The sequence below is a fragment of the Stigmatopora nigra genome, chromosome 10 (assembly GCF_051989575.1).
Source record: "Stigmatopora nigra isolate UIUO_SnigA chromosome 10, RoL_Snig_1.1, whole genome shotgun sequence".
In the NCBI taxonomy this organism is placed as follows: Eukaryota; Metazoa; Chordata; class Actinopteri; order Syngnathiformes; family Syngnathidae; genus Stigmatopora; species Stigmatopora nigra.
In genome coordinates this window covers 2529016-2551278 of record NC_135517.1, presented here as the reverse complement: position 1 = coordinate 2551278, position 22263 = coordinate 2529016, and the positions used below count along the sequence as shown (strand labels likewise).

Here is a 22263-nt window from a genome sequence, read left to right as displayed (position 1 = left end):
TAAGAAAAAAAACTGAAAAAATGCAATGCTCCGCCCAGTGCTCATAGAGACATTACACGAGGGACTTGCAACTAGAACAGGGGTGGGCAAACTTTTTGGCCCGTGGGGCCCACATTGACTTGAAAAATGTGACAGATGGGCGGGGTCAGCATAAGATACGATACATATAAAAAAGTGCATCCGTTAACAGTACATATGAAACATAAACCGAAAACAAGGACGAAAGTATTAACATACTCATCACTCATCATTAAAGTACTAAAATGTAGAAAGTATAAAGTACAGTAAAAAGGAATGTATTAAGAAATATTAAAAGTCATTTAAAAAAGATAGAGGGCGCTGCAAAACACAAAAAAACAAATAAGAGTGGAGAGAGCTACTGCCACTGGCTTATACATGACGGCGCCATCTTGGGGGAAAAAATAATGATAAAAAACATTGTTTGGACAACGTCGGCGGGCCGGATGTGGCTCGCGGGCCGTAGTTTTCCCATGTCTGGACTAGAAAGACGGTGCCCATGATGTTCTTATGAGCCGTCTACTCATATATCAAAATTTGTCTCATATCTCAAAACAAACATTTCCCCAAAATCTTACTCATATCTCAAATTTCTCATATTACCCACTCTTATATCAAAGTACCACTGTACAAACTTATTACACAAGTTAACCACTTGATATCATAAAGTCCAACACATTTAAAACTGCACTTACATCATAAAATTACCAAGAAATTGCATAAAAAATCTAGTCCATAATTATTCTCGGATTATTTCCAGCTATCATTTCGTCAGAAAACAAATCTCCTCCAATTGCACTTGACGTCGATTTTTAGAAGACGAAACGCGGGTTTAATGTGAAGAAGAAGAAGTGTATGTGGGCGTGATGTGTCAAATGAAAGAAAGCACTTGTGTTTGTGTTTTGGAGAGAACTTTTTTAGTCACAGCGGCATCCATCCATTGCCGCCGCCACCACCACACAGCACTTTCTGTGACACTTTTCCTTCCCCTCTGAATGAAATGAGCTATCCTTGAGCTCGCCTACTGCTGGCACATACCTGAATAGCCAGGCAATCTTCTTCGCTCTCTGTCACACTCCTCCATTGTTGGGCTGGCATTCACCGAGTGGATGGAAGAGCTGAGAGGTCACAGATGGAGAGAAGTGTTATATTTTTTTTCCTCTTCTCTCTATTTTTCTCTCTTTTTCGCTCATGTAGTCTCAATGCATGTCTTCACAGATGGGGAAGATGCTGAGAGAAAAATGTGCAGAGCTATGAGAGTGCCGTATACGTCACCAGGGCCATACTGCTTGCTAACTGTACTTGTTAATCGCCATCCATCTTGTTATCGGAATACCAACAGACTGCCAAGACTTAGATGGGCGGGCAAGTTTCAAATGTGTCAAACTGGCTATTCGGAAGCTCAATTTGAGTGTTACTGCTACTTTTTGAGCATATTTAGTAAAGTAATTTTTGGGGGGATAGTGCTAAAAGATTGGTAGTGTAATGTTGAATGCATATTTTCAAATGGGTTAACTAGGAAATCCAGCAAGGTCTTAATTGAACGTTTTATAGACAAATGTGACTTTTTTCATTCATTTTCTGAAACACTTATCCTCACAGAGTCACAGGGGGTGCTAGAGCCTATCTGTGCTAGCGAAGGGATCACACCCTCAACCCCAGAACTGTGTATATATGTGTGTGTATATATATGTGTGCATATATATGTGTGTATATATATGCGTGTGTAAATGTGTGTATGTGTGTATATATGTATGTGTATATATATGCGTGTGTAAATGTGTGTATGTGTGTATGTGTGTATATATGTATGTGTGTATATATGTAGGTGTGTATATATATGTATGTGTATGTGTATATATGTGTATATATGTGTATATGTGTGTATATGTGTGTATATGTGTGTATATGTGTGTATATGTGTGTATATGTGTGTATATGTATATATGTGTATATATATGTGTATATATGTGTATATATGTGTATATATGTGTATATATGTGTATATATGTGAATATATGTGTATATATGTGTATATATGTGTATATATGTGTACATGTGTGTGTACATACATGTACATACGTGTACATACGTGTACATACGTGTACATACGTGTACATTTGTGTACATTTGTGTACATTTGTGTACATTTGTGTACATTTGTGTACATTTGTGTATATACACATATGCGCGTATATACATGTATATTCGTGTATATACGTGTATATACGTGTATATACCTGTATATACGTGTATATACGTGTATATACGTGTATATACGTGTATATACGTGTATACACGTGTATATACGTGTATGAATGTGTATAAATGTGTATACATGTATGTGTGTATATGTGTGTATATATATACACACACTATTATTTCAATCATAAAATACAATTATAAATAACTAAAAATTGTTAATAAAAACTTCCAATTAATATACTAAAAAAATGCAGTCCATTTGTCTTCCCATCTCACTGCTTGCCGCGGACAAAGATTGTCGCCATTTTTTTGGTTGAATAACATAAACGACACTTTCATGGCCACTGAAAGTATTTTCTTGAGTTATTTACACTCCAGCTTCCATCATTGGGGGCAGCTGAGCATGTGATGGCTTTCATTTCTTGGTGAATGGACTGAATAATACAATTCACAATTTCCTTTAGAGAGAAGACAGAAACGACATTTTGAACGCAAACAATCCTAAAGTCGGGAAAACTTTTGATTTGGATGAAATCGGACAATGCAAATACTGTACTACAGTATCTTAATTTGGGGAAAAAAAACTCTACAAAAATATAAATGAGACTTGCCATGTTAAATTTGTATTTGTCCTCCAAAAGCCATGTTGTGGCTTGTGCGCTTGTTTCTATGGCAACCATCATTTGATACCAGAGGTGTGTAGGAAGGCAGAAAAAGATGGTTAAAAATTAGCAAAGTGCCTTATTCACAGTGCAGAATGTATACTTTTATACTTTTTGATGTGTAATATCTGTGAAGAAATCCATTCATTAGAATTAATTATGGTGGTTCTTTGAGATACAAGTTTCACAGTTTTTTTGTTTAAATAATTTGTTCACTATTTGCCAAATTGTTGAGCTGAATTCAGGTAATTTGACAGTCGAGTTAAAGCAAGAAATGTGTCATTTAGATGTCAAATTAATGATTTCTCAAGGCCCAAATGTATTAAAAATAGCCAATTTTAGGTTTATTACTCGTGAATATTAACTTGGATCCAGGAAAATGGAAAAAAAATCAAAATACGGTATTTTCACATACACAAGGCGCACCACATTATAAGGCGCACCGTCATAGAATGACACAATTTAATTTTTTTTTCATATATAAAGCAAACTGTCTATTTTGGAGAAAATGTAAGACTTTTAAGTGCGCCTTATAGTCGTGAAAATACGGTATACAAAAATATAGTGAGTTTATAGCTAAATTTAGCAATTGTAGTTCCAATTTTTGCTCACAAATTTAAGCTAGTCAAGCTAATTGTGCTACTTATGAGCAAAATTATGTAGTAATCAAAATCCCAATACAAAAAATACAATGCTCCCTACCAGTTTAATTCTATTGCCAAACGTTAAAAACTTAAAAACCACAATAACACATTTAAATCTGCTAATACTTCACTTAACTCACCACAACTACACCCCAAAACTTTACACAAACCAACACTTAACCCCATCAATAACAGCATCCATTCTTAATCCATTCTCACAGTTCAATAACCCATTTAAACCAACAATACCACGACAAGCGACCCTTATAAACTCCGAATTATCTCAGTAGAATACAGCAATAAATTCCATTTACAAACCAAAATCAAGCAATCACCAAGATATGAAATTCCAGCTTGAGTCCGTGGCATAAGAACGATAAAATACATTAAGTATAAGACTTTAACCACTAATTTACAAGGCTCACGTTTCCAAAGTTTAACTCTAAAGTTGCAAAATTGCATATTTCAAGACTTATGAGCTCATTTTGCGATTTTTCGGCATTCAAACACTGAAAGAAGAATGGTTGCTTTGACAACAGAAATGGTAGATGCACTCTGATCAACACTATGGACATCCGGTCTAGCAATGTTGTGGTAACTATGGTTACCTCAAAGAGCACCAAATGTTCTACTCCAAAGTGTGAGGGTATCATCTGTGACACCCTTCCCAAACACAACATGCCAGATCCAACCGAAATCCAGTAAAAAATAAAAAAAACGGGTACTGAATTCCCAACTAAGGATGATTTATCCATTTTTTTTGTGTTCAAAGTTGTAAAATGACCAATTTCCCCACCCCTAATTAGTATCCAAACCCCGCCCCCTCTACCAGGTGAACTCTAAGCTTTCATTGGCTTAGCCAACCAAGTTCTAGATACTTTTTGACTCCCCAAAGATGGGGAAAAGTGAATGTCAACTGGATATGAGCACCCCTAAAGACAAGAAATCCATGGCTAGTGGGTCTATAAGGCTGAGTATGACTTTGGTTGCCATGACGACAGGAGGTCAGAGTCAGCTAAGGTGTTGCAACGATTTTAGCGGACACCGTTCGCAGAGTTTAAAGTAAAAATCCACATCCTATCAAGACAATAAAAGCATAGAAGAACATTAATTTCACTTTTTTGACCACCCTTCCATAAATTAAGACTTTTTTAACCTAAGCAAGTTCAACAACAAATCAAGGACTTCACCTGAATGATCCCTAGAAAAAAATTACTGTATTTTCTCGCATATAAGCCGTACCCTTGAAATTGCCTTAAAATAGTTAAATTTTACATTTTTTTTTGGTATAAGATGCCCCTGATTCACAATTTTGACCTCCATATTCATGGTTTTGCTAGGGAGTACAAATGATTACAGTATTTTCTCGCATATAAGCCGCATCTGTGTATAAGCCGCATCTGTGTATAAGCCGCATCTGTGTATAAGCCGCATCTGTGTATAAGCCGCACCCTTAAAATTCCCTTAAAATCGTTGAATTTGACCATTTCTCTCGTATAAGACGCCCCTGATTCACAATTTTCACCTCCATATTCATGGTTTAAATAGGGAGTACAACTGTTTTACTTTGAAGGGAAAATCTTAAGAAAAATCATGACACGTAGTATTTCCAAGATACTGTACAAATCAATTTCTGGATTGGACTTTCCCAAAGTGTGTTGCCTGTATGTAGACAAATTCAAAAAGGAAGTCATGTGAGCAGTACAACCAGGAAGTGTGTCCGTAGTAGTCTAGTTTGTCATCCCTAGGTTAGATAGCGGCACCCTGAGCGAGCAATAGCAGCACCAAGTGAGTTTTTTTACGTTTTACGGAAGAGTCTGTTGATATTTTCTTGAATTTCATTCATAAATGTCAAAACTAAAATTGTTAAGTATTTTATCTGCTTATCTTTTTTCTCAATTTTGAAATAAATGACCGTACTGGCCGCATTGTCTTGCATTATAGCGTTTCGTGCATGTCAAGTCTAATTTATGCGCATATAAGCCGCAGCCTTGGTTATTTTTTGTCTTGAATTTCATTCCTAGACATCAAAATAAATTTAGTTAAGTGTTATATCTGTTTATCTTTTCTCTATTTAGAAATAAATGACCATATCAGCTACATTGTCTTAAATTATGGCGTTTTGTCTTTGTCACCTTGCAGTTTTGTGCATGTCAAGTCGAATTTATGCGCATATAAGCCGTACCCTCGATTCCCTCATCATTTTTTAACCAGACATTCATCATGTTAGCACTTTTTCTTTGAAAACTACTGCCCTGCATCATCTTCAAAGATGTTTCTCCTATCTTTTCTGTTTCTTCCGTTGCTATGTACGGTAACCACAGGCCATGAGTTGAATCAGCTCTGAGTATGACGCAGTAGTAGTACAATAACTCTCTCTTATGTAAAACTGATAGAATTTATATTATGTCTGACTTAATGTTTTTGCTTTTTTGCATCCCTTCAAGAAGCCTTCTTTTCCAACATTGAGACTGTATTTACCTTTAAGAGCAATTCATATTTCCTTGAAAAGAAATAAATTAATAAAAAGAAGAAAAAAAGTGAGAAAAAAATGCACTGCTACAAAAAAATAAGCTGTCAAGGTCTTTCACTTGTGAGAATAAAACATTAAACTCGTCATTGGATTTCATTGCGGATCTTGCTGGCTTGCTTTTGGTTACCATGACAACAAAGTTGAACTATATACGTTGACTCGGAAGAATTTTTTTGAGCTGAACAGACTTTTAATTGCAAAACAGACTGTTTGAGATTAGCCGGTGGTAAAAAAATAAAATTTGTGTCAAACAATAGCCAAGTCCCTTGCTGTTGCTATGGCGACATAAATCATATATTAGTGGTTGTGTCACCCTTTTCCAAGTACAGTTTAAGCAAGGTAATAAACAAATGGAAAGGAGTAGTCAATTAAAGCCAATAGTTTTTAAAAAAAAATTAGAAATCAGTTATAACGAACTCGTCAATAGATCGAAATGATTTTGCTCCCTTTTTAAAAACATTTTCCATCAAAAATGCCGTGTTTTTTTGCCCGTTAGTCAGTGCAAAGGGCGGAGCTTGTTTGCTAATACGAGAGGAGTATATACTACTTCGTTGGTAAGTAGTCGTGCGTTATCATATTTTGAGGACATTTGTGTACATCATTTTCAGAATATTTTGAAGGGAAGACAAAAGTAAACAACCCTCGATCGGTTGCATCTGAAAGTCAAAGTGGAGGCGGAGCTAAAGAGAGCCAATCAGGGAGAAGAAAGGTATCCAACTTTAATCTAAAATTAGAATTAAGTTTAGTGTATGGTTAGATTAGATGTATTTTTGAGTGTGTTTGCATTGTAATCCAAGTTCATTTAAATTTGTTTATGTTATGTTACGAGCGTGTTACCGTGCAAAAAAGTCTCGTTCTTTGCCCTATGGGAAATCTGTCTAATTTTAATACTATTAAAACACATTTTAGTACTATTAAAGCACTAGTTATTTGTTACTTTGTGAATAGATGGGGAATTAGAACAAATAAAAATGCTTTTACAATCCAATATACTGTTTTAGTTGTTTTTTTCCAGAGGGTTGGAATGAATTAATTTGTTTTTAGTTCATTTCTATGGGGGAAACATTCATTTGAGTTAAGAGTAAATCGACATACGAGCTCAGTCTTGGAACGAATTAATTTGTTTTTAGTTCATTTCTATGGGGAAACGTTCATTTGAGTTAAGAGTAAATCGAGATACGAGCTCAGTCTTGGAACAAATTAATTTGTTTTTAGTTCATTTCTATGGGGAAACTTTCATTTGAGTTAAGAGTAAATCGACATACAAGCTCAATCCTGGAACAAATTAATTTGTTTTGAGTTATTTTTTAATGGGGAAACATTCATTTGAGTTAAGAGTAAATCGACATACAAGCTCAGTCTTAGAACAAATTAATTTGTTTTGAGTTCATTTCGATGGGGAAAAGTTCATTTGAGTTAAGAGTAAATCGACATACAAGCTCAGTCCTGGAACGAATTAAGCTCGTATCTCAAGGTAACACTAAGTAGATGGATTTGACACATTGGTTGATTATAATCTGCCCTTTTTTTCATCAAAAATCAAATCTAATGCAAGAGATTCTATCTTGTACTTGTTATAGAGATACTAAGCTTGGTCCTAAAAAGCACTCAAAGTTAGAAAGAGGGAAGAGTAGGTGGATTTGCAACAAGGTGGGGAGCAGGTTAAAGATGCTTCACTTCTCTCTTGGTGCTTTTTTCACTTGTAATGTATACATTACTCATTTGAGGGCAGATAAGGGTATACTTATGTTACATAAAAAAATCAAAAAAAGGAGCAGAAGAGTATGCCTGGCCTGTAAAAACCCATGCAGATCTTTTTTGGGGAATATGGGATATGATAAGGGTGGAGTGGATTGAATTATTGGGGTGATGAGGTCAAAAGGTCAGAGAGGTCGGGAAAGGAATTCTGTGATGAGTTGATTAGGGGTTGAGAATTTTAACTGAAATTTTGAAGTTGAAAAAGGGCATAAATGTTCAGTTAGGGACCATAAGGTCAAAGGTCATATGGGTCAGAAAGATCGAAAAGAAATTCTGGTTCCAAATGGATTAGACACTTTTATTACTAAAATTCCATTTGATTCTTTAAGATGACTAACTAATGAGATTATATAAAGTGTCTGCACCATAAAAAAATCTTTGTCAGTACCAACATCACAAACTGCTAAATCTCATCATCACTATTATAAAAAAATATCACATTAAATGCCATTTGAAAGTCTGAAATTTTCTCCAAAATAGATAGGGCGCCTTATAATCCAGTGTGCTTTATATATGGCAAAAAAATTTAATTCATTGAGGGTGCGCTTCATAATGCAGTGCGCCTTATAGTTGTGAAAATACGGTATATATCTAAAATATATCTAAAATATTCCTCTGTCTCTCTCATCATATATTCCTAATATATGGAATTTTTTTAAAATGTGTCATTCATTGAGGGTGCGCCTTATAATGCAGTGCGGCTTATAGTTGTGGAAATACAGTATATATAAAAAAAAATCTAAAATATTCCATCTCTTTCATCATACATTCCTAATATATGGAAAAAAATATTAAAACGTCATTCATTGAAGGTGCGCCTTATAATGCAGAGCGCCTTATAATGCAGTGCGCCTTATAATGCAGTGCGCCTTATAAAGCAGTGCGTCTTATAATGCAGTGCGCCTTATAGTTGTGAATACACGGTATATAAAAAAATATCTAAAATATTCCTGTCTCTCACACCATATATTCCTAATATATGTTAAAAATAAAATGTGTCATTCATTGAGGGTGCGCCTTATAATGCAGTACGCCTTATAGTTGTGAAAATACGACATATATAAAAAAAATCTAAAATATTACCATACTCTAACATTTAAATACCAAATATTCATCAACACCACTTCAATCTTTTCCCGATTGAATCCCCAACTCATCTCATCGTAAAGCGAGGACCCCTTTGGCACTTGTTTTCATTCATGCCAATGAAGCGAGGACGACGGAGCGCGTCTCTGACGCACGGCGCGGTCGTGCGTCCCGCGTTCGTACCACCCCCTCCTCCTAATTCCTCCTCCCACTCCGCCATCCAGCGCGCTAATACACGTGCGCGTTCCCGCCAGCGAGCTGACCTGTTGGAAATGTTGTGAGGACGGAGCCTGCAAAACCCCAAACGCGGACCCCCACCACGTTAAGATCACGCCAAAAGTACCCCCCAACTCCTGTTTGGGATTTACGGGAAAACCGCAGAAGGTGCTTGGATACTTCTTATATAACCATTTCCTTTCTTGGTTGGTAAGTAAGCATCTTTATTGCAAAATATGTGTTAAATGGCCAGATTTGAGCATTTTTGAACATTATTTGTTATGTATGGAAGTGTTTTTTCACTTACTTTGCGTATTAGGTTTTAGATTCAGATGTGAGACTTTGCGGAAACTCTACGCGGCTTCTCGGATTGACGCGGTCTCGTAGTTTGTCTGCCTCCGCAGACCGCGTCGTGCATGATTGGTCATTATTTCGCACTCCAAAAGTCATCATGCACCCCGCCAGGCTGCGCAGTGACGGATGAGGGATGACAGAGACTGGAGAGGAAAGAGGGAGAAAACAAGTACAAGTTGAAGGGAGTTGTGCATGATGTAAAACAGTTGCAAATTATTGGATTGGATAACTTTATCCCGTATTCGGGAAATTTTATTTTTACAGTAGCAAGAGGGTGAGAAGGCAGATACAGCAAAAGACATTTTAGACATAAATAGATAGGTAATAAATAAGTTAATAAATAAATATATACATAAGCCTGTTGCTGAAATATATATAAATATTTATACGCATACATATATACACATACATAAATACACACATAAATATTTACACATATATATACATGCATATATATATATGTATATATGCATATATATGTGTATACATACATATATACATATGTATATATGTGTGCATACATATACATGTGTATGTGTACATACATACATATACATAGGTATATATGTGTACATACATATATACATATACATATGTATATATGTATATATACATGTATACATATGTATATATGCATATATACATATGTATACATACATATACACATGTATACATATGTATACACATATATACATATGTATATTTAATTATACATACATATATATATACATATATACACACACATATATACATATGTATATTTAAGTATACATACCTATGTATACATATGCATACATATATACACATGCATATATACACACATAGCCCATTTTCCCCATAAAAAGTGCCCTTTCATAGGTCAGTTTACTAAAAATGTTAATGTAAATCGCATTAAAAATAGAAAAAGGGCATATGCATTTACCCAACTAGTCAAAAAATTAACTTATTGCCTATCATTGACAAAAAAAGACATTCATGTAAAACGGCACCAGCTTGCTGTTCAAAGTTCTTTTTTTCATATCATCATGCTTGATTCACAGTCAACGTCTTCCAGTCAAAACCGATTGGATGTGAATGGCAGCCAATGGACTTTCAAAACTAATATAAAGTTGCCACACCTCCCCATTGTTTTTGGCCATTATGTAAACGCTCCAGTCAGAAAAAGACGCAGTTTTAATTCCCATCAAGCAGCGCGAAGAGCACGATGCTCCATCGACGCATACTGTAGCACGCAGTCGCCATGGCAACTAAACAACATCTGAGAAAAGCTGGTGACGCCAGAACATGAATGGTCATCAAAGGAGACGATTCACATTCTCATTTACTTATTCCCTGGCCGCGTAAAAACACACCATTTTTATTTTACCACATAAATGTTGCGTTAAACAGGTTCATTGTCAAGAGTGACGTTTGTAAGATGAACGAAGGATGAATGAAACATATTTTTAATAGTTTGGCTCAAACAAGACCATCTGTCCCGCAATGGAGACCCTTTGAAGAGATGGCGCTATAGTAAAATCCGCTATTCTGACCTGCTGCCATGCTTCCATGTATTTTTGAAATGTACAAAAAAAGGGCAAATATCTCCGCATACCTGTCAACTTACCGTATTTTCACGACTATAAGGCGCACTTCAAAGTCTTAAATTTTCTCCAAAATAGACAGTGCACCTTATAATCCAGTGCGCCTTATATATGGAAAAAAATAGAAAACCAAAAAAATGAAAAACCACCACTGTTGGATATTAAAAGAAACACAAACACCTGAACTGAAACAATACTGTTAAATATACAGATGCCATCTTAGTTTACAAAATCTTCCATCATATAGCTCCTCCCCCACTGCAAGATTTTATACAAAAAAAAATGCAAGACATCAACAATGGCTGGCTCTAGAGGTGACTGTGTAGTAGTGAGTGCTTCATACCTGGAAGTCAATAGCAATTAGCATATTTTCACGACTATAAGGCGCACTTAAAAGTCTTATATTTTCTCCAAAATAGACAGTGCGCCTTATAATACAGTGCGCCTTATATATGGAAAAAATGTCATTAATTGAGGGTGTGCCTTATAATGCAGTGCGCCTTATGGTCGTGAAAATATGGTATATGGTTTATTACGTCCGACCACCAAATTTATGGGGCTGTAAACCAAATATCTATTCAACGTTTCTGCAGTATCTGTATTTAAGTGAAGAGTACAAAACATAGTAACAAAGGCCCCACCCCTGACCTCCTGTTGTGGATTTGTCTTGTTTACCAACACCATGTTATAAAGAATGAAAGAATATAGTAGAAATAGTCATGTTCTTGCCTGACTTCTGTACACACAGCGTGGGTTAACTTCCCACTCAGTGAGTAGGAATGGTTGTCTGTCTCTATTTGTTGCCTGTGATTGACTGGCAACAAGTCCAGCCAGGAATTTTACGTTTTTACCGTATTTTGTACGTTTTTTGATCATTTCAAAATGTGTATGCCTTTTAACAACTTTCGTACAAGACTTTTTTTAAGTAATTTTTTTTGTAAAACTGGTTTTACCCATTTCAGCTCTAATATTTATATAATATTTAGATTTTTTTTAATAAATTGATTAAAATAACTGGATTAAAAGCCCTGAATATTCAGTTTTTTATACATATAAAACACATGTTTATTTGAGTTTTTTTAAATATATTTTTAGATTTTACAAAATATTTTTTGAACTAAAAACAGAAAAAAAAGATTAAAAAACTACAATTATTGATCTAAAAGGGGGAAATCAGGAAATTTAATATACATCTATACTCTTCATTTTGATTTGATCCTAAAACAGAAAGTCGGCAAATGTTTTACTTTCTCGGGCCGCACAAAACGATGTGGCGGGCCAGATTTGGCCCCCGGGCCGCCATTTTGACACCTGCACTTTAAATAATATGTCGAACCATATTCCCTTTTTAACTACAACTATATAAATATAGCGTGCCAGCAAGCAATGTACCCAAACAGTCAAAAAGTCAGTGTCCTACATCGACATCTACAGAATCTTGAATGAATGCATAATTATTGAGCACTTCAGAGAACAAAAAAACATATTTTTGTTTTAATCACTTAATAAGGGGAATTGCAATCATTAATAAAATTAGCCAAGGTTGCCAGGTATGTGTAAGACCAACAGATTTTTTAAATATATCCAGTATCACTGCACATAACCAAGGAACATACTGTGAATCTAAATGATTAAAAACAGCACAGATGGACAAATTTAGGGCGTAGGTGCAAAACATTAACGCTGCGTGATATATTATATGACTCAAACAATCCTCCAAGACTGATGGTGAACATACAATAATTCCCTTTAGGATGAAGACGACTTGCATTAGACTCTTCTTAATGTGGTATTCGGTATTGAAGTAGCTTTTATGTACTGATGCTTGAGCCTTAAGGGAAGCTTTTTCTAGACTTGGGCACATATTGTACCTGGAACACAAACATCCCCATCAACCTGTCTCGCGTCTAGTTGAAAGAGTCGAGAAGAATTGACTTCCTTCAGCTACCCGGGGCGGATACACAACTGCACTTTATGTTAGTGAAAGATTGGCAGTGCGTAAACTCGAGTAACCTTTGAGGCACTAGTTGCCATAGACTTCTGTCAAAATGGAGCCAAGGGTCCAGTCCATTAAAGTCAACACTATCATTTATTTCAATTACTATGTATGGTAATAATACGATATAATAATGACCCTATTTTCTAAGCATGTATGCTGAATTTGTCGCTAAAAAATATTATGACTGAATCGAGGGTGCGGCTTATATGCGCATAAATTAGACTTGACATGGACAAAACGCCATAATGCAAGACAATGTGGCTGATATGGTAATTTATTTGGAAATAGAGAAAATTTAAACAGGTAAAATGCTTAACAAAATTTTATTTGACGTCTATGCAAGAAAGAAAATATTTTTTTTCTTGAATAAACGTGAAAAAAACTGATGAGTGCCTACCATTGCTCACTCAAGGCAACGCCATCTTACTGAGAATTGACAAACTAGATTATTACGGATACACATCCTGGTTGTACTGCTCACATGACTATCTCAGTACCACAGTATCTCAGAAATACCCCGTGCACTAATTTTTCTTAAGATTTTCCCTTTAAAGTAACACATTTGTACTCCCTATTAAAACCATGAATATGAAGATGAAAATTGTGAATCAGGGGGCGGCTTATACGAGAGAAATTGACAAATTCTACGATTTTAAGGCTATTTTAAGGGTGCGGCTTATACACAGGTGCGGCTTATATGCGAGAAAATACTGTAACTCTTTAGCAATATAAAATGTAAGACGTAAAAACTCAGAAATATGACAAACATCAATGTGTGTGTACTGCCCACTAAAAATCTTAAACCATATTTCCCCAAAGCAGATGATTGGTCAGATTCAGATCAGAGTTTCTAAAAGTACACAGTATTGCTAAATTTAAGATTAAATCGGAATTATTTTCTTCTGCAACTATTGCTCTCAGCCACCAATATTTCAACTAAAAGAGTACGTATGGAACTGATTAGACAGTAATCATAAAACTTTTACTATCTTTAATCTAGGAAAAGTGTTTTTTTATCCCAATTGTAATACTATTTACATTTATATGGTAAATAAATAAGTCCCCCAAAAAACAAACCATAAATCCCCTATAAATGTCCACTACCATCATTAGTATAACTAACATTTAACACAGATAGCTAAAAACTACAAGTACACATTTAGTTCAAAAATAAATAAACAAAAAAAGTTCATTTTTTTGCAATGGTACAGTCCAAAAATCCAATTATAAATCCAAACACACCGAGTCTTATTAAGGTTTTATCTGCCACACAATACAGTAGTATAACCCATATCTGCAGAAACATCAGTCTTGGTAATGAGCCCCCTTGCGGACCCTCCAATGACTCTCAACCTGCTTTAACACAATAAACTATATGAAAGCAATCCGCTTGGCCAATCCTCCTCAAATATTACAAAGATTCCATTCTTTTTTTCGATATTTTTAGCAGAAAGATAATACACGACGGCTTTTTGGTGAGGTCTCGACTGAAGCTCCAGACAACAGCGAGCTCAGTCAGTCGGATTTCTCTTTTCTGACTCCCACTCTTGTCAGCTGGCTGCTTTTTCTACGGCGCCGCTTGCCAAGAAAGCGTCTGTTTACCATAAAGAGCGTACAATATTTAGATTGGAGTTGTGGTACTAGATTGTTTGGAGAGAGTAGAGTAAAATGTGGTAACTGCAATTAGTTTTCAACGGTAGTATACGCTCGATGGGTGCAGTATTAGGTGAACATGAATAATTGACTTTATGCGTCTAGGAGAATTACCCTTAAAAAAAGGAGTACTATACTATTATCATCTTGTTGTTGTTGTGAGGGAATATATTGCAAGATTTTTTTTCTTCTCTAGGTACCCTAACCACGATTGTATTTTCTCACATATACGGCATATTTGTGGCGAAAACAATGATGAGTGAATGGAGGGTACGGCTTATATGCGCATAAATTAGACTTGACATACACGAAACTGCAAGGTGACAAAGACGAAACGCCATAACGCAAGGAATTCTAAAAAAAACTAACATACTTTTATTATTGTTTTAATTCTATATATGGTATTTTTTGGCATATACGCCAAATTTCAAAAAATAATGACTGAATCGAGGGTAGGGCTTATATGCGCATAAATTAGACTTGACATTCATGAAACTGCAAGGTGACAAAGACGAAACAACATAATGCAAGAAATTCAAGAAAAATAAATGTATCTTGTATAAACTGTGAAAAAACCTCCCATACTTTTAATATTGTTTTAATTCAATATACTGTATTTTTGGCATATATGCTGTATTTCAAAAAATGATGACTGAATCGAGGTTACGGCTTATATGCACAAAACGCTATAACGCAAGATAATGCGGTTGATGCGGTAATTTATTTCAAAATTGAGAAAAGATAAACAGATAAAACACTTAACAAAATGTTTTGAGGACTAAGAATGGAATTCAAGAAAATATAAACAGAATCTCGCATAAACGTAAAAAACTCACTTGTGGCTGCCATTGCTCGCTCAGGGCGCCGCCATCTTACCTAGGAATGACAAACTAGACCGCTACAGACACTTTCTAGTTGTACTGCTCACCTGACTTCCTTTTGGAATTTGTCTACATGCAGACAACACCCTTTTAGAATCCGCAAATAATTTATACATTGTAAATACTACATGCGATGATTTTTCTTAAGATTTTCCTTTCAAAGTAACACATTTGTACTCCCTACTAAAACTACAAATATAGAGGTGAACATTTTGAATCAGGGGGAGGCTTATACGAGGGAAATTGTCAAATTTAATGATTTTAAAGCAATTTTAAGGGTACGGCTTATACGCTAAGGCGGCTAATAGGCGAGAAAATACGGTAGTATCAAATATTTAATGGAATGTTGTGTACACTTAACTTATGATGATCGGAAACACACAAAAAGGAAATTGGCAATTTTGGGCCAATTACAAGGTTCTCATTGAAACAACTAGATAATTGCCAGGTGGGCATCAACAAAGCTCATCAATTGTTCCTTAGGTTTAGTCATCAAAATCTTATCTATGAATTCCCAAGAAAGAAAGCAATTTAAAAAGGCCTATTATTTGCAACTTCCAGGTTTAATTTTCATTGTTTTTCCATGTTTTGGTATTTTTTTAATAGGCAATTCCCTGGCTAGAGCTGCCATGCCATTTGGCTGTCTGACGCTGGGGGAGAAGAAGGATTACAACAATCCCGCCGAAGTCACGGACAAATATGACTTGGGACAAGTTGTTAAGTCGTAAGTCAAAATGTAACAAGAATATCAACAAAAACTATTGAGTTTCATTTCTTTTTTGTCTATTTTAGGGAAGAATTTTGCGAGATATTCCGGGCAAAGGATCGGAACACATTGAAAATGTACACCTGCAAAAAATTCAACAAAAAAGATGGCCGAAATGTGAGGAAAGCAGCCAAGAATGAAATTATGATCTTAAAGATGTAAGTAAAGCTAAAGAGCCTAATTTTGCTCAATATATACTAACATAGTAGAATAAAACTACACTTACCTGATCTTTACAAATACTGCAGATCACAATATACACATTTCTCTCTCCATTATGTAGTAATTTTTGTTCACAGGTTTAATTTTTTAACTTTACCAAAAGTAAAATGTGCAAAACACATGATAAGTATTTTTTAAATGCTTCTGCTGCCCCCAAGCGGCCAAAACACAATTCCCTTTAATAAATATTGGATAGATTCTGTTCTGGTGGCAATTTCCATTAATATAATCTTCCCAAAATGTTTTTCAACAGTTTTGCTATTGAAGACAGAATATTATATTCCATTTCTATATGATTTGTCGATAAAAGGGGTGAGTTAAAGTCAGTGCACCCCCTGGAGGCCATAAATTGTACTGCCATTCCTAGCTATGGGCAATTTGTAGCTTTTTTTCGGGGTAAAATTGAAGAAAAACAATAATAATAATAACTGACCAATGATTTATGCCACTTTCTCTATTTACAGGATAAAACATCATAATATCCTCCAACTTGTTGACGCTTTTGAAACTAAAAAGGAGTACTTTATCTTCCTGGAACTGTAAGTACTTCTATTGACCTTGTCGTGATTTTTCATTTTCTAAGAATTTCTCAAAAACTGCAGGGCAACAGGCCGGGAGGTATTTGATTGGATCTTAGATCAAGGCTACTACTCAGAAAGAGACACCAGCAATGTGATGAGGCAGGTTCTGGAGGCTGTAGCGTACCTTCACTCCCTCAATATTGTCCACAGAAACCTAAAGGTGACATCTGGTATTGCATGTAAAACCCTCCATAACAGAAACTCCATAATAACAAATATTTTTTTTCCTCAAAACAGCTTGAGAATCTCGTGTACTTTAATCGCTTGAAACACTCAAAAATTGTTATCAGTGACTTCCAACTGGCAAAACTGGAAAACAGACTCATTAAGGATCCGTGTGGTACTCCAGAATATCTCGGTGGGTTGTTTTTGAGATTTTAGATGCCCAAAACTATGGAAATGCTAAAAATGAATGCCTTTTTGTTACTTTCAGCTCCTGAGGTTGTTGGAAGGCAGAGATATGGACGGCCTGTAGATTGCTGGGCGATTGGGGTCATCATGTACATACTGTAAGTACCAATATTTAAAGTTCAGACTAATAAATGTAGTACTAAGTGATCAAATGCTTGTGTGGTTAAAACTAATAGTCAAAAAGTGTCCTGATGATGACCCTATCTAAATTAAAAGTTTATAAAATCTTCCATTACATAGCTCCTCCTCCACTGCAAGAGTTTGTACAAAAAACATTGCAATACATTAACAAGGGCTGGCTCCATAGGTGACTGTGTAGTTCCCTTCAAAAATGTTGTCTAAAACTGTGCTACTTGTGTGTCATTGTTTATCTTCAACGTGGACAAGGGACTAAAAATGGAAATTAGCCCTCGGCTACAATCTTACATATCCATCCATGTTCATTAATATGTGCTGTTCCGTATTAAATAAATCAAACTCAACAAAAAGTCAAAAATCAACCATAAACTGGGGAAACATCAATATTTTTTTAACATTTATCAACATGTTTCAACTTTAAACTGACAAGAATCCAAGATTTTATCTATATAATCCATAAAAAGCCTGATTTAGGGGTATTTATGGTGTATGTTAACATTGTCTCGCTACGTTTGTCCAAACCGTGCAACGTAGAGGGTTGATTTTTTTTATGGCGGCCAAAAACGGTTGTCAGATCCTAATAGACCAGAAATTTGATTGAATTTTGTTTCTCCAAGTGTGTAAACTCAATCTTTTGTTTGTTAAACACCTGTTTTTCCAGATTATTTTTTTTAATTTCCCAACTTGGTTGATAAGTATAATAAATAAACATCAACATTTTTATTTTTGTTTTAACATAACAGATTGTCTGGAAACCCTCCATTTTACGACGACTCAGATGAAGATGACCCTGAAAGTCGGGACAAAAACCTCTTCCTGAAAATTTTGTCAGGGGACTACGAATTTGACTCACCGTATTGGGATGACATTTCAGATTCTGGTGAATAATTCCATTCAGTTTATGTTCGTATTGCCAATATTTCATAAATGGATTGTCTTTTCAGCCAAAACCTTGGTGGCATCTATGATGGAGGTGGATCAAGACCAGAGACTGACTGCACAAGAGGCAATTGCACATGAATGGTATAGTAGAGAATTACTAACACTAGGCTTTTTTAAAAATCTATTTTATATGTACCTAACTTGGTGTCTTTACACAGGATTTCTGGGAATGCTGCCTCAGATAAGAACATCAAAGATGGTGTTTGTGCACAAATTGAAAAGAATTTTGCTAAAGCCAAGTGGAAGGTATTGATGACCTTATTAAATGCATTAAATCACATTTTTTTAATATATAGAAAATATTGAAGCAGGGCTTCAGGGTTTAACTTTTTTTTTACTTTACTTTGACTATGCATAGCAGTGATCCCCAACTTTTTTTTGCACCAGAAAACAAATCTTAAATAATAAATGTTCAGTATTTTATATGAGCAAATCTATTGTACTAAGTACTTAAAACAACCATGTACTACTCTAATGTTGACTTACCATTATACGTTGAATCGATGGGCTTGTTTTACTACTTCTTGCAGCTGTAGGGTTGTTCATCAAAATGCATGAAGATTTTTAAAAGAAAAATCTTCGTGCACATCTTTTTTGGATGTTATTTTGCACAAAAACGCGAAAAAATGCCTCGTTGTTAACATCGATCGAGTCGTTCCACTGAATTGCGTTGCATGATGGATCATTTCTCATTTGGATTATGTGTACCACCTGTTGTGATCAATTCGTAACTTTGAAATAATCTTGATATTTTATTTTTTTATTATTATTATTTGCTAAAAATATGTAAAATTTCAGTGGCCACGTTTCATCGCGAAAAAAAATCCAATTTAATTTATATTCATATATTTTCGACATGGATCGGGTCACGGGCAGGTGATGACGTTGCGCAATAGAGTCAAGCGAAGCGATGACGTTAAGCGGAACCACTAGTTAATTTTTCAAAATAAGAGGCGGAAGTTCTAAGAATAACACAAACCAAAAAATATGACCGTCTTTGCAAATCAGGTGTTGGAGACCACTACTATACATATTTTAGGTGTATATACAGTTGATTGTGTAGCAAAAAAAGTCGGGAAGCAAAATTGCAATCAAGTTTTTGGTAAAACATCCATAGAAAATCAGGTATATAATTGTTTTGTGAAACATTATATTACGATCCAATAAAATAGGTTCCAGATTTTTAACACATTTGGAATTCATATATAACGCATACTATCAGTTTTGGAGATCTAAAAACAACACTTTTCTGCCATTATATTTAATTATGTAAAACATTTGCAAAATAGGGCAATCATTTATAAAACTATATAATATTTGTGATCATTTATAGAAAGCTGTAAGGGTTACCACACTCATGAAGAGGCTCCGAGCATCAGAACCGGGGGATTCGGGCACTTCCGTAGCCGAATCCGGCGCCCCCGCAGGCCCCAGTGCTGCCGCTCCATTGGCCGGTGGTGGTAGCTTTGCTGCCAGCCTTAAAGCAGCTCTTAGTGCCAACACCCCCGACTCACAGACTCCCACAACACCCGCGGACCCCCAGCCGAGTACCACCAGAGTGGAGGACAAGCCAGAGGAACCGTGTAATGGTGATATTCTCTAAAAAAGACAAAAAATGAAAATTCACGATGAATAACAAGCACTTGAGCAGTACTGTCAATATGGTTGGCATAACCATGTAGTGTTTATGTTGTCTGATTAGTCCCTAGTTTAGCCTATGTTATGCATTTCATCATTTTTGGCCTTCTGTACTTAATGTTTTGTAGTATTTGCCAATTTCGTTACTTTGTGTGCAGGTCCCTTTAAAAAAAATATGTAAAATTGAAAAAAAATGCTAAAAGTAGCTCAATTTTGAGTAAATGTATGAACGCAAAGTGTAATTTAGTGAAACTCTATGTAAATAGTGTGTAGCTCTTTCGACCAATGGCTAGTGGTGAGCTTCAGATTTGAGTTTATGCCAGTTTATTTAAAAAATCGTGAATATTTGAAGTACTAAGTTAAAAAAAACTAATCCAAACCACAGGAAAATTATTAAATTTTGTCATAATGTGTCTAAACCCTCCCGTTATGTCAAAATAACCCATTTAAAAACCAATATGTGATAAAATATGCTTATTTTACCTTAACCTAAATATAAAATATACTTTTTCACTTTAAATATTTACATTTTAGACTTATAGTAGATGATAAACAATACTTTCTTACCATTATAATAATTATAATAAAGTGCTACTCGTCCTTAGCATCAACATAACAGGAGGGTTTTAATTTTAAGTGAGTTTAATGTCAAATAAAAACATCTATTGTGTTAAAATAATAATCAGAAATATGTTTATGTGGCAGTTATGTGTCTCTGACCTTGTTAACCTCAGGGCTGAAACAATAAAAAATATTAAAAGATCATAAAAGGGAACTCAATGTAATCAATAGAATGATGAATCCCGAAAACACTGTAAAAAATGTCGATTTACATGAAAAAAAATCGTCTTAAATTTGTATTTTATGACACCGTAGCTAAAATAAAGAGTATTATATAACCTTTCCCACCCGAATAACTTTTAATTTGAGAGAAAATTAGCAGGATGAAAGCTTATTTCCCTTTTTTTTAAGTTAAAGTGCCTTAATATTTTTTGCAGTACACAAATGTTTCAGAAGAGACAGCTCTGTTAAAAAATGACATTTATTATTATTTCTTTGAAATGTTTTTAGCTGCTTTACTTGCTCTTCTTTTTTTAGAGTTTTAGACCGCTTTATGAGAAATATTCTTTCCTGTCCATTTTACTCGTGTTATTGGGGCAATTCTGAAAAGAAAATAATAATTTATGAGATTTAAATTGTAATCTGATGAATATTAAAAATTGTTTTCATGAAGTTTCAACAGTATCATTTCCCCCTATAGTAAATTTGGGCTATTTTCAAGACATAAAGGTTGTATTATTTTTACATGTATGGTATAATTTTACAAGAGTACATTGATATATTTTCCAGATCAAAAATATTGCATATTTTTTAAAGAGTTGTATATTTTTTAGACATAAAATTGTATATTTTTTAGATTCAGATATCAATGAGCATGAATAAAGTGATGTATGTTCATAACATTACAATTTTAATTTCAAGAATGTTATTTTTATTTTATAGTATTTTTTAAATGAAAAACTTGTTTGCACTAAAATTATAATGTAATAGTTTTACCTTCAACCTTTAATTATGAATATGCTAATAAACAATCACTTAAATCCTGAAAATATAATCCTGTAATTTAAATATTAAGAATACAACTTTAATCTCATGAACATGATTGTTTCTTTCCAGTATGCCCCATTGTAACAGTTGAAAATTATGAACATTTATGTATTGTTGTTTTTAGCTGCTTTGCTAATGTTGTGCTAGCCTTGTAGTCAGGTGCTGCTCATTCATTCCTAAAACTGTATTTCTGTATTATCTGCATTATGTAGAAGTTTTGTGTTTGTGTAATCGGCAAAATTTAGCCGAAAAAAATTGCTACAACGCTTATGAAAGAATAAAATTAGCAATATTTATGCCTGATTGTCATGTTAAACTTACCCAACTAATACACACTGTCAGATAGACTGACATGAAAAGGCCTG

General features: G+C 34.8%; 1 protein-coding gene and 1 long non-coding RNA gene across 2 annotated transcripts in view; one reads left to right on the top strand and one right to left on the bottom strand.

Moving 5' to 3' along the window:
* Positions 1–20280, bottom strand: part of LOC144203101 (uncharacterized) — a 62473-nt gene extending 42193 nt beyond the window's left edge. The window contains exons 1-3 of the long non-coding RNA XR_013327612.1: positions 20003–20280; positions 9430–9619; positions 1057–1248 (exon numbers count right to left, since the gene is read on the bottom strand). This is a non-coding gene — a long non-coding RNA (uncharacterized LOC144203101). The remainder of the gene's footprint in view (positions 1–1056; positions 1249–9429; positions 9620–20002) is intronic.
* On the top strand, positions 9037–20747 carry camkva (CaM kinase-like vesicle-associated a). The gene is made up of 11 exons (XM_077726364.1): positions 9037–9332; positions 16199–16316; positions 16385–16516; positions 17045–17119; positions 17183–17321; positions 17399–17519; positions 17595–17670; positions 18454–18590; positions 18655–18733; positions 18811–18898; positions 19986–20747. Exons 2-11 carry the CDS (start codon positions 16222–16224, stop codon positions 20253–20255), a joined length of 1212 nt encoding a protein of 403 aa, XP_077582490.1. The 5' UTR covers positions 9037–9332; positions 16199–16221; the 3' UTR covers positions 20256–20747.
* Positions 20748–22263: the final 1516 nt, after the last annotated feature.